This window comes from Notothenia rossii (assembly GCF_949606895.1).
Source record: "Notothenia rossii genome assembly, chromosome: 3".
NCBI classification, from domain to species: domain Eukaryota; kingdom Metazoa; phylum Chordata; class Actinopteri; order Perciformes; family Nototheniidae; genus Notothenia; species Notothenia rossii.
The window spans coordinates 66837618-66856687 of NC_136901.1; the positions used below are offsets into that span (position 1 = coordinate 66837618).

General features: G+C 38.3%; 4 protein-coding genes across 4 annotated transcripts; 2 read left to right on the top strand and 2 right to left on the bottom strand.

Moving 5' to 3' along the window:
• Positions 1-27: 27 nt before the first annotated feature.
• Positions 28-3312, bottom strand: mmgt1 (membrane magnesium transporter 1). Its single transcript, XM_079671928.1, has 4 exons — positions 3115-3312; positions 2089-2141; positions 1907-2010; positions 28-894 (listed from the first exon to the last, which is right to left on the bottom strand). The coding sequence occupies exons 1-4, from the start codon at positions 3191-3193 to the stop codon at positions 741-743; spliced, it is 390 nt and encodes a 129-aa protein (XP_079528054.1). The 5' UTR covers positions 3194-3312; the 3' UTR covers positions 28-740.
• Positions 3313-3449: 137 nt separating this feature from the next.
• Positions 3450-8908, top strand: pfdn6 (prefoldin subunit 6). The gene is made up of 4 exons (XM_079671929.1): positions 3450-3659; positions 3842-3912; positions 4027-4151; positions 8399-8908. Exons 1-4 carry the CDS (start codon positions 3596-3598, stop codon positions 8517-8519), a joined length of 381 nt encoding a protein of 126 aa, XP_079528055.1. The 5' UTR covers positions 3450-3595; the 3' UTR covers positions 8520-8908.
• Positions 8909-10949: 2041 nt separating this feature from the next.
• Positions 10950-15136, bottom strand: her5 (hairy-related 5). The gene is made up of 3 exons (XM_079671927.1): positions 13976-15136; positions 13784-13879; positions 10950-13686 (listed from the first exon to the last, which is right to left on the bottom strand). The coding sequence occupies exons 1-3, from the start codon at positions 14024-14026 to the stop codon at positions 13225-13227; spliced, it is 609 nt and encodes a 202-aa protein (XP_079528053.1). The 5' UTR covers positions 14027-15136; the 3' UTR covers positions 10950-13224.
• Positions 15137-15575: 439 nt separating this feature from the next.
• Positions 15576-18649, top strand: her11 (hairy-related 11). The gene is made up of 4 exons (XM_079671926.1): positions 15576-16837; positions 17458-17553; positions 17665-17758; positions 17854-18649. Exons 1-4 carry the CDS (start codon positions 16712-16714, stop codon positions 18483-18485), a joined length of 948 nt encoding a protein of 315 aa, XP_079528052.1. The 5' UTR covers positions 15576-16711; the 3' UTR covers positions 18486-18649.
• The last annotated feature ends 421 nt before the right edge of the window (positions 18650-19070 follow it).

Below are 19070 nucleotides of genomic sequence, written 5' to 3' on the forward strand. Positions count from 1 at the left end.
TGTAAGACAAAATAAATACATTGACGCTTTGTAAAATCAGTAAGCCTTTTATTAAATTAAAAACATATGTTGAATCTTAATGTAAAATGAAGGAAAAACAAACTTCACCAAAATGAATGTACCTATACTTTCTAGTTCTCATTAGTGTTCACAGTATCAGTGGAACGGCTGCCTAACGCTTTCTTCTGCTCTTACATCTCGCCTTGAGTGGATTTCCTGTGGCATAAAGCAGAACCTCTTTAATGCAAACAAGAAGTAAAGATGAGCCTTTATGCTTCCAGGAAACCATCAAGGGAATTAAAAGGCTCCGGTTCATACAACAAAACTCATTTCAGTTCACAAAATGCTGGCCCAGATGGTGGCTGAGGACTGATGGTGCGGTTGAAATGAAACAGTAACAGGCATTTTTTTGCCCCTCATACAAAGGATATACAAAGGACAGCAATATCCCAATTTGAGTTCAGAAGGGACAAAAAGGGGCAGAGATCTCCGTATCTTAAGACTCCAAAGCGATTACACACTGTATATACAAACAAATCGGCTTGAAAAGTTGAAGGGTTGGCACAGTCAGTGTTGAGTATGGTTGGTGACCACTTTTATGGACAGAGATGCATGTTTGGACAGCATATTAGTTTATGTACAAAAACAAAATAAAGTCGAGGAAGGCAGGCTCCCCCTTCTGTCTAACAAAAACAAATTTTAACTGACGTTGTTGGTGTTACAGGCAGGAAAGGCCAGTCTCAGTGCAAATTCTCCAGCTTGCGTAGCCGTAAGGGGTTTGGGAGCGCTTGGTTGCGTGCGGAGGACGGCTCCTCTTCCAGCGTGCGGAATAGCACCCGACCCCGGTGGTTGAAAAGGTAAAAGGATGGATGGTTCCTCAGTGTATCAAATGTTCTGGAAAAATGAAGATTAAGATGTAAAAAGACTGACATGGGGCAAATATTGTTCTGCTTTCAAATGAAATACAGGTGCAACTCAGAGCAGTGAGCAATGCAATCATCGTGTAACAGACAACAAGTGTTCTTGGCAAGCTATGATACAAAGTAGAAATCAATCTTTCAAATTTAAGGCAATGAATGTTAATTATAAGCTCTATTTTGGGCAGGTATCAAAGTAGTTGCTGGTATAAATAATCATAAGAATAATAACAATAGTAATATTGAAACAGGACATTTATATCTTTTCAAAGTGCGATTGAGGTATTAGTCAAAGGGGCAACAAAAATGTGGGGTTGTGTCTATTATCGACTCAGATATAGGCATTTATAGAATACTAATATCTAAGAAAAACATCCTACCCTGGTTATGTATAATTATACATTTTACATTTTAGAAACATAAGTTAGACAAAGCAAGTATACTTGACCACACTATGACTATTTCCTAAGAATCTAATTTCTACAATTGTGTACGATGACATCATGTAGTTTTAACTCTCATAAAACAGCTTAAGATTATAAATAATGATATAAGTTCAAAACCCCTTTAGATCTAAATTATTATGGATGATTGGCCCATTTTTTGAAAATGTTCATGTTTATGAATTTGAGAAAAATAGAGTTAATGAAATCTGAAATATGAAACTATTTTGTGTCGTTAGTTTAAGAAATGTCCAGTTCATCACAGCATACATTTGATTATTTGACAAATCTGTCTGAAGTGTTTACTATTTAGATTATGGTTAAAGATGATTAAAATCACTCCTATAGTGATGGATTTGAAGTTGCATCTAGCCTTCAAGACATATTATATATATATATAAGAAACAGCAGCTTGGGGAGGTTCATTGTGTATATCAGGGAATTGATTCAAACTGTTACTATAAATGCAGTTAAGCCTGATTCCCTTATGGCAGACGACACAAACAACCTAATTATCATGGGAGATGGTGCTGCAACTCAACTTACTTGTTTTTGAGCTCTGAGGAGGCATCCATGTCTTTGAACTCTCCAGCAATGTTGACAATACCGTAACAGGTCATCACAAACGATAATAAGGTCTGTAATACAATCTGCAGGAACAAAGACGATGATATAGCACATACTTTTGGGTTTTGTTGTCAAAGGTTAAGACAATATGAGTAACTTACATCAATTGGTAGTGTCTCATCTTCCTTCTCTGTGAGTCGCATGTATGATCGATCTGATGGGAGTAAAAAACATATATTTAATAAATACAGCTCAGGTGGATTGATAAGCTAAAGATGAAAGAAACCTTTTATTCATACAACAACTCTAAAATAAAATGTAAATAAACAACCTCAATTAATATGTAATGTCTGACAGGAGAAGGAACATTTTGATTAGTTAATAAAGCAATAAAAACATTTTTTTGATATACTTTGCATATATAATTTATGTAGAAGATGAACGGTTTGGGGCCTAATACTGACCCCTGGGGTACTCCACAATTAACATACATATGGTGATTTATGCTAATCTTATTAAGTGCATGCCTGTTTCATGGATAGCTTCTACTCTAATCCAGGACAACCCCTCTTTTATTATATCACCTTTAAACATTTTGAGTAATTTAAAATAATCAATGGTATCAAATGCTTTTTTTAAATCTATAATAACTGCACATTTTTTGTCAGTAGAATTAGGAAACATTTTTAGAAATTCAAGTAAGAATTAAAGGAAACAGGCCTGTAATTACATTGTAAAATGTTGTCTATTTCCAGCTTTATGTAAAGGGTTCATTTGTTTCCCCATTTAGCTCGGAACTCAAGCAGTTTGGGAATATGAAGACGCATGTAAAGGTTTTACAATACCATTAATTACAATATTGACTATAGGGATATACATTTAATTCCTATACAATAGTTGCTATTCTTATAATGAATCATAAAAGCATTGATTTCCTTTTCTTCAACTACAGTTAGTCACCTTCAACGTCGTTTGTCACTGGCGTTGGTATTTAACATTAATAGCAGATTTCTGTGTTTCACCGCTGCGAATGAACGGGGCTAAGCTGCGCTAGCATTGAGATAGCTCGCCGTTTGCCCGAGAGGCCCATCCGGCAGTGATACACTCATACCCGGTAACAACGGAGCCCTCTTGTTCTAAAAAAAGATACAGAGAGTCGTGTTCCCAGTCCCTGCACGGAGACTTACGCTGTGCGGCTGAAAAAGCTGCATGAGCTAAGGCAAAGAGTCCGACGCCGACAACACCTTTCCAAAACGATGAGGCCATCTTGATCCAGAGCGATGAGGAACTTTGTGCAGTGTCGTAAAGCAACGTCGTAAAACGATGTCGTAAACAGCAGCAACCATGACAGGGTCAAATAACATCACTAGATGAAATCGAAGATAACAAAATTCCATTAAACGAAGAATACATATATGCATTTTAGGGTGGTTTTGATATTCGCTCGCTTATTTCCGGTGTTAACGTGTGCTTATTTGTTTGTCATCATACAACTCTGAAGTAGTGTGGGCTTTTACTTTGAAGGGATTCGGCTCATATCCTCTACAGCCGCAGCCCTTTCCGGTTAGCTAACGCAGAGCTTTCAACTCATATCACATTTAGCTAATAAACGATTCCTCTTTGATACATTTATCCAGTCTATAGCACTTTCACCGACCAAACAAAATCATGGCAGAGGCCATTCAGAAGAAGCTGAAAGTGGAAGTAGAAAAATATACACAGATGCAGAAAGGTAAGAGCCTGCTAGCATTGCATGCTTTCTCACATCATGCCATGTTGTGTGGAGCTAGCTGACCATATTAGGACCGCTAGCTAGCTATACTTAAATGAACTTGCTAGACATTTATTGTACGTTTACACAGCTTTGTATGGTGAATTATTCACATAATTTACTAATAACTTTCTGTTGTTTAGATGTTAGCAAGAGCGTGTCAGCCAGACAGAAGCTGGAGACGCAGCTCGCAGAGAACAACATTGTTAAAGAGGTAAGAAATTGTTCAGGATTATAAATTCACTGTCAGAATATGTTTGCCAGTAATGTTGACTATTGGACTTTGCAAAATGACATATCTCATCTTTCCCTCTCTTTTCCTTTCCAGGAGCTTGATCTGCTGGACACAAAAAACACAGTGTATAAGCTTATTGGCCCAGTATTAGTGAAGCAAGACCTGGATGAGGCCAAAGCTACTGTCACAAAAAGACTGGAGTACATCAACGGAGAAATGTGAGTGCTTCACTTTATATTATTTACGTTCTGCATAGGTCTATTCTATGTTGCAAGTATATAGTTGACTGGTTACGTATTTACTTGCATATTTGTCACTTGCAACATTATTGTGTATTATCTTGTTTCTATTCTGTTTTCTTTGCCACTATTTTTATTATATTATATCATATATATATTTATGTTGTAGCCGGACTTACGATTTACATTGCCATAACTACACTGTAGCTATTGTGCTTATGACAATAGAACCTTTGAATCTTTGAACCAGAGCAGTAAGAAAGTAGATTTTTTTACGTTCAGTGTGATTTTGGTTGAAGGGGGGGTAATTATTCAAATTACTTAGATACCCTCAGGTTCAGGTTATTTATTTATACTGGTAGGTGGATTTGGTTTGCAGATAGAAGATAAATGATGCATTATGACATACATTCTAAAACAACACAGACCCCCTGCTCCGTCACATATAAAAACATTCAAAAATAAAAACCACTAGTACAAACATGGGCAATCCTGAGGGTTAATAAATAAATAGGCATTGCTACCAAAGAATCTGTCTGATACTGCCTCAACTTGTTCATTTATGTGGAACAAAGCTATTTTCATACCGCTTTGTTCTACACTTTGAGACTAACCTCCGGCCCTGAAAGGAAGAAGCTTAAATTCTCAATCCTCAATCTGTGTTTTGACCATGCTATGGTAAAAAGGATTGGGGCTAGGATTTTTTTTGCTGCAGTAGCTTAGCAGTTGCTATATGACAGCACGGCATTGCTAGTTAATTTTAAAAATAAATAAACAAACAATACCAGTGGGCCAAGCACGAGCCTGAATATTGTAGCGTTCACCGCTATTCAAGATCACAGATCACTCGAGCCTTCAATGTCGAAAACGTTCTCTTTATTTTCTGGTATTGATGACCACTGCCATGCCTTACAGAACCAATCAATAGTATAACACTCATTATGACTTTTCCCCACACTCGAACACAACTCCTACCGTCTCGTACTCCCTCCACACACACCGGAAAATACACACACACACACACACACACACACACACACACACACACACACACACACACACACACACACACACACACACACACACACACACACACCTGGAAGGGGCGGTCTCTCCCTAACTCCCACCAACAACATTGCCTAAATAACTTTACAAATGTACTAAAACTGTGCAAATCTGATAACTGACTTAACTATTAACTTAGACACGCTACAATATTATCATTAATATTTACATTAACATTCCTTTGACACTTATAACATTACTTTGCAAGGTAAGCACCAAAATAAGTTTGTAAAAGCAGAATTTGAACACTATTTCTGTGCTCCTACAATATTTTTGTATAATACCATTACACCCTAAGCGTACAAGTACACAATAGCGATCGTTCACTGTTTCAACTGGCATACTGTGGCATTTAACCTCATCACCACACTGCAAACAGACAGACAGACGCACACACACACACACACACACACACACACACACACACACACACACACACACACACACACACACACACACACACACACACACACACACACACACACACACACACACACACACACACACACACACACACACACACACACACACACACACACACACGGTTGTCCGGCTGGACCGGCTCCGTTGGCTGACTTGTGAGAAATCTTTCCATTTTCGATCTGTGTTCACACACTGAGAATTATAACAACATTAGCCAAGTAACATTTTGCGCTTTAACTTACAACGACCCCTGATAGATCTCGCCAGAATGTGTATAAATATATATAGATACATTTTCATAACAAAACAATGGGGTTGCTAAGCCGTTGCCAGGCCAATTGTTGGACTACCCCCTGGCGCCGCCCCTGAAGATTAAAGATTTTCTATGGAACACACATTTAATTAGGGCTCATTACAAAATGATGGTTATGTCTGATCAAATTAAAATAGCATTGAGCTGCAATTTCTCAAATCTTGAACTGCACATTTATTATTTGTTTAAATTATGGCTGACCCATAATAACTGCAACATTAAATGGCAGAACGGAAGAAGCCTTGATGCGATGGGCACATAAACTGCAGCTTTGAGTCATTAGGTTCTTACCATGCCTTTTAAGCAGGTAAGTATAAGGTCATACTAGTCTATGAGGTAAAACTATAAAGTATGACCTGCTTGTGTAGTCCATCATGTATTGGAGCAAAAACTACAACTTGAACACTAAACTTGCATATCATGGTGTGGTACGCACAGTGATATTAACACATAATTGTCTTACAGCGTAAAGGGTAAATATTTCCGCATTTCTTTTGATAATATCAATATCATCAATTATAAGAATTACGTTACTTCTCCAAAAACATTCACACTCAGAAACGTAAAATGCTTTGTCCTAATATCTTCAGCTTTAATATATTTACAACAGTTTCTTGTGTAAGTTAATACCACAATGTTTTTTTAATTATTATATTACACCCTCTTCTCCAATAACCTAAAATGTGAATAGGCATCTGAGAACCTCTATATTGGTGCATAGCTTAGCTGTCATTTTGCTCACTCACATGTAGAGGGCAGTAGGGCTGTCCCGAATACCATTTTTCGGGCTCCGGATATTCGGTAGTAATCAGCAGCGAATATTCGAATATTCGGTGCGGAGAGATTTGTATTTTTCTTTTCTAAACAATTTTTTCCTATTATTATTTTTTTTTTTTTTGGGGGGGGGGAAAGGTTTCGTAACACGCTCCGAATCCGAGACACCTGACAACACGCTGTTAAGCAGAAGCGCAGAATGAGCATACTATTACGATTTATATTTATTTATTGTCTCAGTACTCGCAAACATTAAAACTAAATGTGTCCTCTGTAGGGTAACTGTAGGGTCTGCTGTATTGTTGATGGCTGGGATGCGTGGGGATGAACACAAGTTATTATTAGGCTGAGCTACTCAACTTTATGCCATTGCCTTAGCCCCAGATGTTCCCACATTACTTCTATTATTTTCACTATTCGGATAAAATTAAAAAAAATAATATAAAAAAACAATTTGGTTGCTTCTTGCTTGCAACTATTTTCCAAGCAAAGTAAGTGCAGGTTTTTATCATGTGTAACGTTACTGTTTAAACGGCGGATAAAGCAGCTTCATCATGGCAACTTGACAACAGCTAAGCTAGGCTACTACTTACAGCATCCAGGTGACTTTTCAGAGTTGTTGTGCCACCGTGGTAGGCCAGTTTCTTATTTCATATTTGGCACATATTCTTTTTACCGGCGTCCAATTTAAAATGGTCCCACACAGCTGAAGTCTTAGGCATTTTGTGGGTGAAACGAGGTGAAGCAAGGTGAAGCGTGCCGTTTGCTTTCGTGACTGAGTGAATGCGATGTCAGGAGCACAGGCTGAGATTGTATATATTTCCGCATTTTAACAGTGCAATTCAAAAGTATAAATATAGTATAAGAATATGGCAATTTGCCTTTATTAATAGCATACATTTAGATTTTTTTTTTGAAAAAATAAATAAAAAAACGAATATCCGAATAGTGAAATTGAAACCCGAATAGTTGGCCAACGAACGAATATTCGAATAGTCGAATATTCGGGTACAGCCCTAGAGGGCAGTAATGAGTTTGAATGGTGGAATGATAATCACTACAACATCCTTCTGTCCCTGGGAATCAGGAGAACTATGTGTATGTCGTTGATTGCTCATTGTGCCCCAACAGGGGGAAAAAAGAGAAAAATAAACTTGAGAGGATAGTTAAATCAACTTAATGATCACGTTAGGATTCCACAATTTCTAATACCCATTACTTTTACAAGGAATTTTAAATGTGAAGTTTGTTTTGCAATTTAAAGAATGGCTGTGCTGTGTAAAAAGTTTAGGTATGACAAGTTTCATTCTCTCCGTAGTATTTATTTGTCTTGCTTTCCGCTTACGGTGTATTTCATGGTAGTCTTTTGGGGGAAACATTTTCTCTTATGACCAAAACAAATGTCTACTACAAATAATACTAGTTCTCCTGTGTTTGTGATAGCGTCTATTGATAATGTCAAAATATTATCATCCGAAATAGAAATATCCCTACTAAGGAATGGAGTGAAAACATTTTAAATACAGAAAGGTGTGCATCATATCTTGTGTTGAAATACTCAGTGTACACAAATATGGTCAAATATGATTCAATTGGGTGTGATATTTTGGGTAACAGATGTATATTTTCTTTCTCTTTTGTCATCTAACAGTCAAAGGTACGAAACACTCCTGAAAGACCTGGAAAAGAAATCTGACCAGCATCGAGAACTCTTGTCTGGTTTACAGCAGGAGTTTCAGAAAGCGCAGGGCATGGCTGTCGGCAAAGTCTGACCACGTGACCCAGCTGCATGCTCACACACTGCAAACACACTGCAAACACACACGGATGGCTTAGTTATGGTTTAATGTAAAAGATTCAACATAAGGTTGAGTAAATTCTCCTTGTGTCTTGTCATTAATTTGTTATTACAGTGACTTTCCCTTGTTGCTAATAAACGTTTTTTTCATGAAATGTCATAACTTAGTTTTAAATTGATTGCACATTTCAACTTTGAGAGTGTTGGCTATTTTGCTTCCATAACATGTCTTCTTTCAGACAAGCAAAAACACACATTAAGGGGTTCATTTTACTGCACTTAGTTGATATGTGTTTTTGTATGTCAGTCATATTTTGTTTCTCTCATTCTGAGATAAATCTCCATTTTAGTATCACTTGCATACATCAGACTCTCCTCTTTCTTCATTTATATTCTAAAGGTTTTTTACAGAAGGGTTGGGTTATACATCATTAATAGCCTACTCCTGTTCATGTTATTACATTTTGGTTATCTTCATCAGTAAGATATCTTCATAAGTAAGAGTACTTATGAGAGGCTTTAACTGTCATCAATGCAAATTATTTAATTTAAGACCAAGCCTCAATTGCAACGGTGGAATGTACATTTACTCCAGTATGGTACAGTACCTAAGTGCCAAATGAATGTACTTGTACTTCAGTAGTTTCTTTTCCTTACAATTTATACATCAACACCACTATCATTTTTGTCAAATATTCTACATCATAATGATGTATTGTTACTTTAAATGTTCATTAAAATGTTTGAGTTTATAAAATAAGATGTTATAAATTAAACTAGCCAACAATTAGTTGATTTAAGAATAGCTTTTTTGAAAGATTGAGATGGTGGTCGTTTTTTTTAATCATTGTACATTTTCATGTTTGTTTGTGTTTATTTTAGATTCTTCCACATTAGGTAGGCTACTTGTAGCCAATACTTTAAATACATGTTACTAAGTACTTTTACATAAGTTAGATTTTTGTATGCGGTCTTTTACTTGTAACAGAGTTTTCCAGTGTGTATTAGCAGCCTTCTCTATAGGTAAAGTATGAATACTACTCATTTGCATATTTAAGCATACAATATAGAAAACTTGAAATTAAAACAATAATTGGCTTTTGGCTTAAAGGTTTCCTGGAATTATCTACGGTATTAGTAAAACAATGCACCTTATTCACCTGTTGTGTCTCGTTTAGCTGAGTCCACAGACTCGTCTCGCTGTGTGTTTCTTTGCGGCACACAGGCTGTAATTGCCGGGGAGGTCGGAGGCAGCGGCAGATGTCTCGCAGCCTCCGACCCGCCCCACAGCTCGCAGCACAGACACAAAGCACAGCGGTGCAGCTTTGTTCACATTAATGAATGTGCTTTCCCCCGCAGTTTACCACCAGCGGAGGATTTAGGCAACATGAATAATCAAATACAAAGTCTGAACCAAAACCCATTAGAGCCAAATGCTAATACAGGGCAAACAAACTATGGTAAGCTTTAGATTTCAGTTTAGAAGTAGCCCATTTAGAGATACAGCTGTGAAGGCTGAACTGTACTATTTAGTTTCATACACCATAGAAAAAATCACAGCATGAGACGTTCAACATGTGTAGCATAAGTAGGCTATGTAGAGGCTTCACAAAAGCTGTGCTAGCTAACCGTAAACAACATGGCATGTTTTCCACCTAATACACTAGCCTTTGATTTTACATTTATGTTAGGAAGTAGACCGGATACAAAAACATCATATATTTCATCATAGACTTTCTACATAAAGACTTTCATACTCGACAAATTAAATATTAAACCCAATTTATTTCAACCAGCATGACACGTGCAGAATTGGCTACACAACACCTATGCTGGCTACCCTACAAGCTAACAATAACATGTCTTGTTTTCAACCTGCACACTCGGCGTCTGGCTTTCACGTTTTAAATGCATCCTGATTCCTGAATGTAATTTCAGTAACATTAAGCTTAATTTATGCAAACAATTATATGACTGTCCTTAAGTGGAAGTTGTTTTTAAATTAGGGATATTGAACTGTGTTTAAGTTTTAAATTCGTCATATACTATGGCTGTGCTGCACAAGCTTACATAAACATGTTTTATGGCATGTTTTGAATTGTTGCCACATATTCCTGATACCAGACTCAGATGCGCAGTATTAATACTCCCTTACAAAAAACTGTTATAGTGCACGAGCCTGTCACCTCTGGCGCATGGGTGGCAGCAACCCATTAACACCTGAGGCGTGGGGCTTTCATAACATCCGGACTTGGTTGTGAAACGGGCCGACACGTGGCCATGGGAATGTAACCTAAACATTTGGTTTAAAATATTAACTGAACTTAAGCATGTACATAGGTATGCCTATGCAGCTATAAAGGCACTTATAAACGTGTCAAATAGGTGAGTTTTCACATAGGAGTGCAACTTTGAAGCTCTCTTGCCCAAAAGATAAACTACTAACAGAAAGTTATAAACTCGATACAAACTCAAACTTTGTTTATGGTTGTAGCCAAAACCTATATTTAGATGAGGTCTCGTTATGTGAACTGCAGTCATAATGGTTAGTTGACGGCCAAAAGGAGATTTATCGCTTTGTATTTATTGAGTTCACGCTAAAGTAGCAAAAACCAACAGCGACATAACTGCCGATTGAAATGTTGATCAGGGTGGTGGGAAAGAAATCCCTTGAAATTTCAGGTCATTCAGATATCCTACATTTGATAAAATAAACAAAGACCTAAGTAGCTAGATACATCTGCATTGGAGTAATCTTTAACACTGACAATACATTAATTTAATCTTCATCTAGAGAGAGCAGTCTCACATGAATCCCTAATCTGTTTCCAGCTTTAATAGATTGACTTAGTCCTGTGTCCCTTTTCTTCGGGGGTTTAAGCTTTAAAGCTCACAAAAGAGCATCCTGTCCACAGATCAGCGCTGCGAGACTAACACCTGCTTTGATAAAGAATGCTTTCAAACAAGCTTTGGAGGAATGTGTGTATAATACGTATAAAGTGTATAGTTCAAAAAATATACTCACATGAACAAATTCAAATAAATACAGATCTAAAATTGAAAAATGGTGATATTGTAAATGTTCTTCATGCAGTTTAAAGCTGTTCAACATGTCCTCAAATGTATCCCAAATAACAATAATTTGTTTTATCTTAATTTCCCTATTTACTACAACAATTACGCCACCATAAATCAATTGTTTTCGTGAGGGGTTAAAATGCTATCCTGCCTTCTGATCTTTGGGATACTTAGCCAACGATGGTGAACAATTATTAGACCTTCAAGTGTGCATTTGTATGCCGATAAGCGACAGCCTGTACTTGTAGTGCAGTCTTTTTAAATGCAGAATAGCACACGACAGTGGCCATTAACACACTGTTCAGGATGCAGACTCTTTCATCTACAACACTTTAGAGAATGATTTGGAAACTCAGCAAGCAGACCCAACGTATATTTAAATATCTTGTCATCTGTACACTACCCCTACAGTTGGATTTGTATCGTGCGTTTTGATATCATTATAAATTGAATTATCACGTTGAAATAGTTTGCTTAATCAAACTGAATCTCACATTTTCATCCGCAATTTGTTTTGTTTGGTTATTTAAAATGTGTAATACATATTCCTGAGGTTTTACGCGGATTTGGTTTAGCATCCCCCCACCATCACCAGCTGCTGTTATTGTGCTTTCCAGCACGACTAGTGTGAGTCTGCACCTGAACATTTTGAGTAGGTGCTAAAGAAAATAACTCAGCACGTGTTCCTGGTTGAACGCAGCATCTGTTTTTTTGATCATGCATGGTGTGCCGCGTAGCCTATTTTGTAACCTTTCTATTTTATAGCAACGCGTGCCACACAATGTATACCCAATATAATATATGCATTATTGGGTTGAATTTAAACATGTACCTTTGAGTTGGGCACACTAATTGTTCTGGATAACAAGGTTGGACGTCCAACGTTCTCTTTGTAAATTGGATGTCTTACCTGAAGCAGTCTGGCTGCTAGACAGTGTGTGAATGACCACTCTCCTGTGCTTTTCTACCTTTTAAAAACGGCACTTCAGATCATAGAAGCAGCCGGCCCCCACCATCAACATATCAAAAGACAAATGTGTCATAACTGTTGTCCAGCCCGGCTAAAGTATGTGCTAACTGTCCTGTGGATGTGCCACTCCTCTGGTTCAAGTACAAGCTATTCACTCAGCAAAGAGGCCACTCGATTATTTTTGGAATGATCAGGAAGGTGTGCTTTATTGAAATTGGGAACAGACAATTCAGCAAGCACAATCATAGAATAAACTCCATGTCTCTTATATGTACAATATCAGAGCAAAGAAAAGAAAAATATAATGGCACCCAAGTTGCTTTTGCGCATTTTACGCACGTGTTTAAGCAACATCAAACATAAGTAGGCTCATCTCATATAAACAAAACATGTGTGGACACTGCTGCGTAAAAACATATCATATTTATCAAAAAAAAAGGATAATATGACGCGCATGCCAAAAAGTAAATCTTACGGCAAAAAAAACGCCACATGTGGATCCTTAAATGGGATCATTTGTTTTCATGGAAAATATCATCAATGTACAAAAGATTGCAGGCTGTACAACAAAATACATATTTACACAGTCTGTTGCCATCTTTTAAAAATATAATCTGAGTCAAAGAGTCTGTTACTGCGGCCAGGGCCTCCACACAGGGTCCGGGATGTGCGCACAGTCTGCGGCGGAGGAGAACAGCTCCCGGGTGTCGCAGTGCATGCTGGTCCTCTCGGTGCAGAATGATGGGTGAGCGTGTTGGCTATGATGGTGGACCGGATGAGGAGACCGAGAGGCCTGTTTTTTGAGGATGTGTCCGGGAGATGCAGGGTGTCTCTGGGGTTGGGGAGCCAGACCTGTCCCCTTATCGGTCTGGTCTAATTCCTGGCTCTTGCTGGAGATGAAGTAGCTGACCCTCTGGAGGCAGGACCTCATGCCGTCTCGGTAGTTGTGCTGGCGGCCGGGGGTCGGCCTCTGCTCCCGGGTCAGGACTCTGTTCTTGGCCCGGTGACCCTTGTCCATCTCCACCTCTGACTGCAGGAAGTTCACCACACTCTCCAGAATCTCTGCCTTCTCCACCTTTGGATTTTTCAGTCTCTAAAAGAAGAAGACAATCAATAGGAAGTTTAGACTTTGATAAATTAATATTTCATAAGATATCAAACTTAAATACAAGCATGGCGCACAAGCTTACATCATCATGGAAGTTTTCCAGCATCAGAATTCGTAATGTCTCCAGGCTGTTGTTGATCCGCTCACGTCTGCGTTTCTCCATCACGGGTTTGGAGATCTAAGGATTACAAATATTGCAATTTACAACTCTGAACAAAACGTTTTAGATCGGTTTTTTTCATTCTGAAACTGCGCACATGATGCAAACGCTTACCCTTCTGTTACTCCTCTGCCTGGGAGACTCTGGTGAAGTTAAAGCCGTCATCACTGACGGCGACACAGTTGGTTCTCGCTTTGAATCCAAAACGAAAAGTGGTACTGTCCCTTTGCAGTTTGTTGATATCCCTGCAGGTGTCCCCGCCCCCACGGGACACGCCTCTCATCCATCCAGCAGCACGCGGCCTTGACACTGAGGTCCCTTTGAATGTATTTAAATCTATAATCCTTTTATTTTAACTTCTAAGCCAAACATATTCTTTTAGGGGGGTGTGCCATGTGGGTTGAAAAAGGTTACAGTTTGGTTTCTTTATCCTGTAAACTGGGTACATTCACCCGAATCACAATTGGTAATTTTATCATTCATGATTCATTCACATGAAATAGTTGTATTCTTTATTATTTTTAAATGTCATCGAAAATCTACCTTATATTGAATAAAATAGGAGGTAAATATAAAATGTGTTGAACTGGTTTATAGTTTCATTGCTTGTATTGCACTTCACATACATTTTAAACTGGTTGTAAGCTAATGCAGAAAATACAAAATACTGCTAAAATATAATTGTCTCATTCTATTTTTTTGGAGACATACACCGTTTTTCTTCAGTTCAATTTATAATGTAGCTTGTTATTTAATATTATGTGTGTATTATATTTATTTTTTGTTTACTATTCATCTCAATTAAGCTGTCCTTTTTTATTTGTTTCTACTTTCTATCCCCCTTTGTTTGTAATGTTGGTTTATCTCCTTCTTTTGTGTCTTTTTGTCCTAACTTTATTCATTGTGTGAGAAAAAAGCCCCAAAATACAGTTGATTTACAAATACGACATAAAATAAAAACGTTTTTTCTCCTGTCTGAAAAAAATGGGTAAACTTCTCCTGCATGTTGATGTGAACGCATCCACACCTCTCCCGTTAGGACCTGGTGCCATAGAGCCAAACTGCCTCATTCACACCTGAAGGCTGCTGTGTTTATCTTTAGAGGCTGTGGTGGGAAAACTCCTGACTGGACACGATCTTTGCAGAAACATCCAATAGCCTATTAGTAGTAGGCTAGTTTCTAACGCGCATTATTTCAGACCGAAGTTGGGGGGCTTTGCTGACTTTGGGGTAGCTTTCTGCGCACTGCATTTATGGCCCCTTGATCCCCATAATAGGCTAAAGTGAGGGGATAACACTGGGTTGATCGGATCACGGGGATCCCGTAGATTAAAGAGGCTTTTCAGAGGCAATGATAGGCCTACTTCCGTTTTAAATCAAAGAGAGGGCGATTAGTGCAGGCTCACAGATCACGGCTGGTTACCATGGAAATTCACTTTATTCATATTTTTTTTTACCATGCAATTTACAATATAGTAGTTACCTTTTTCTGTAGACTGCAATGTATTTATATGTGAAGTTAGAATGTATTAGCTTCGTTATTGCATATGAATGACTTAGATTAAATTCTTCGTTTTAAAAAATGTATATAGGCTATTTTGAATCCTTTGTTTCGCCATAAGAGTTGAGATTTTGGCTAAAAACGATGAAAAGCTCACGGAATGGATATTAAGTTCAGCTAACTTCGATTATTGTACCTCCATATATTTTAATATTACACTTTTGAGCAAATTATTTAAGCCACGTGCACCCGCCCCCTTAATAAGCATGCAACAATAACGTGCTCGCCTGAGCCTATGATGGAAACTAATTAGGCTAGTTTGGAAATAAACGTGCCCTTTGGTTTCGGAGAAATGGACCTATCCCTTCTAATATCGTAACCTTTGGGGTGTGTCGGTGACAAAAGCGCTGGAATCAAACGGAGGGATTCGCTGGGAACATGCACTCAGGTCAACATCTGCTTTGATTTTAAAGGGATCTCGTGTGAAGTCCAAACATGAGGTATCAAGCTGACCGAGGCACAGCACACTTAACACTCATGTGTAATGATCATCCTCACACTTCAGCAGAAACAGACGGACCTGCTCCCTTTTGGCCCCGTGGAACCCCATTCTAGTTCATCAGCTATACATTCATTTGGATTTTATCTGCTTAAATTAAAGTAGGCCTATTGTATTTGCAGTTAAAATTATGTGCTTTTGGAACCAGTGCTGTTTTATTGAAACGGACTTGATTATTCATTAGGACCTCATTTTCTCTTTTTTCTCATCACTTATTCAACGTGTGGATGTCTCACACATCATAAAAAGTGCTCATAGCTGCTCACTTTCTCACTTCATTTCTGTTCCCACGAGAAAGAAGCAAGTTTCCCAGGGCCTCACCTTTGGAAGGCGTCAAAAGTCACCAGAAAGCTTACAACACACATTTAGCATAATTATATTAATGGATGCAAAGATATCCTCCAGACTAAAGTTTCAATATCACATGGCAATAAGATGGTTATAGGCTAATACTAAATGAAAGAAGTGTTTGTTACATTTAAAAGAAACTATCAATGAGTGATTTAGATGATTAGTTCCAGCATATATGCCGGTCAGATGTTAACCTTTAAAAGTATATGTTAGCCTACTGGTAATAGGATTTCCTTAGATATTGATTATTATTCAATTAACTTTGAATAATATACTTTTAACTTGAAACTTTGAGACACCCCACTTTCTGATTAGTGTTTAAAGTACATAGTTTCGAATTTATCCACGGGCCGTGAAAACGTTAGAGAGCATTTTCGTTTAGGTGTCGTCACTCACACTTGTCAGCCAATCAGAGGCAGCACGAGCTCTACTTATACCCATGCTCACGCGCCAGGAGGCTGTTAAAGCCGCTTCAGCCTTCAGTCAGGACGTGAGGACCCAACTCTGCAACATGACCAGGAAACTACAGAACACAAGCCTGGAGGATGGGAAGAGTAGGAAAAGGGTAAGAACTTATAAATAATATTACTTATTTAATTAATGTTTTTATACTAAGGCCCCCATTAACACGTTTTTGTTCATGCTAATTATCATTTAACAATACTTTATGTAACAGGCATTAATGAATACTAGTTTGGGGTTTACAGGTCATTTATAAAAAAATAACTAACATTTGATTTATATGTATGTTTTCATTGCATGTTTTCTTTTAAATTCGTTTGTTTGTAAAAATATTTTATCTTATTTTATTCATTTATATTCTTTTGTGAATTACAAAAAAATTACCCTAATGATAACCAATAAGATTATTACAACCTGGCAATCCACATTTTTCTTATTAATAGCTGAACTCAAAAACATAAATATGTGAATCACTCCCACTTCGAAGTTTTGTTAATTAGTTTTATATTTTTTTGATTTGTTGGCGTGTTTACTTGTATTAGCTTACAATATATTTCCTGTTTCAATTCATTTGATTGTATTATTGCTGCTTTTGGGTTTTATTGTTTGCATGCTTTAAGTAAAATGCTATAAAATAAAGGATACTATTTTAATATATAATAAGTAATCTTTGAACAATATATCCATATCCATACTCACACAATGTGGTTTGTTTCTCTCCAGGTTCTGAAACCCGTTGTGGAAAAGAAAAGAAGAGATCGAATAAATCAAAGTCTAGGTGAACTGAGAAGTTTGCTGTTGAAGCACACGTCTGATCCCGTGAGTCATATTAACCAAATCACACCCAGCCTCTACACATATCTGAAATAATCATGACTTTTCAATAACCAATTGCATTTCTCCCCTCTGTTTGGCTGTTATCACCTACAGCGGCTTCAGAATCCTAAAATAGAGAAAGCAGAGATTCTTGACTTGGCTGTGGAATATGTTCAGACATGGACAGACGGGAAGAACCACAGCAAGGGTAAATCTAACAAAAAAAACAATAAGGTGTCAACATTTGTGACATTGCAACAAATCTAACCAGTTGTATTCCTCCCTTTGGTTTCTTTGCTGCAGACGACAGTCAAATGAGGACTCCTGTGGCATCTCTCCATCACCCAGAATCCATTGCTCCTGCTCTCGTCACCATAGAGGGTGCAGGTTTTCAGCAGTGTGTGGCCCAGCTGACCAGCTACATGAACAGAATCCTCCCGGCACAGAGGAGAAGCCTGATCGAGGGTCTCAAGCATCACACAGAGAGCCAGCAGCCCAACACCATCACAGCAGAGTTTAACCCCAGATTGACAGACGTGACCAAAGCACCAGATGGATTATCCGGGGAGTTCATTTGCACATCTGAGAGGAGAGAAGAGTGTCCTAAGTTTCCTTCCCACTCCACGTTCCAGCCTCTCGCCTGCTCCACACCTTGCCACGACTACCTGTCACCCCCTCCCTCCCCCTGGCTCTCACCCTCCTTCTCCACATACGCCACTTCTCCTCCTTTCCCGTCATTTGCCTCTCACTTCTCCTTCCCCCCCAGCCTATCACCTCGGTCTTGCAACACCTCCTTCTTCAGTTTCTCGCCCCCTCTCTCGGGCCCTGCTTCCCTCCACTGCCCCCCTTTCCTCACACTCAGGTCCCCTCCACACCCTGCACAGAGGGGGGGCCACCAACCAAACTCTCCCTCCTCCATTTGGAGACCTTGGTGAAGTTTCTAGAGAGTGACAGACTGAGAACAACAGAGACAACTTGTGGGAATGTCAACCGTTGGCTTTGGAGAGGAAGAAAACTCTCCATGCTGTGAATGTATAGTGTACATATTATTATTATAATTTTATATTTTGTATTTCTCTTTGCAATAAAACGTGTAGTTTAAATTAATAAGTCTCAAATTGTGTATTTATTCACTGTATTTACACTCACTGCTCGCCTTGCATTGAAGGTTTATGTTCACTTACATATGGCTTTCAACTGCCTGTACTGACCATTATGCACATTTTATTGACAATTTTAACTTGGATGGAGTTTGCCTGAACACATTTTTATCTCTAACATATTCAACTGCCTGCATCTTCAAGACTGCATCTGCTGTCTCCAAAGCCTGATAAGGATGTGTGTGTACAAAATGCAGCAAACTCTAACTGATATGTGCTGGGTCCAGGCTCAAGGGCGTAAGGCACTCTCAACTCTCCAGGACAAGCCGGGGCCCTGCCTGTCTGTAACTTTGCCGATATCTGTGTTGATAGGTAATAGATTAAGAGCAGTGAATCATCTTAGAAACAGGAAGCGCTAGT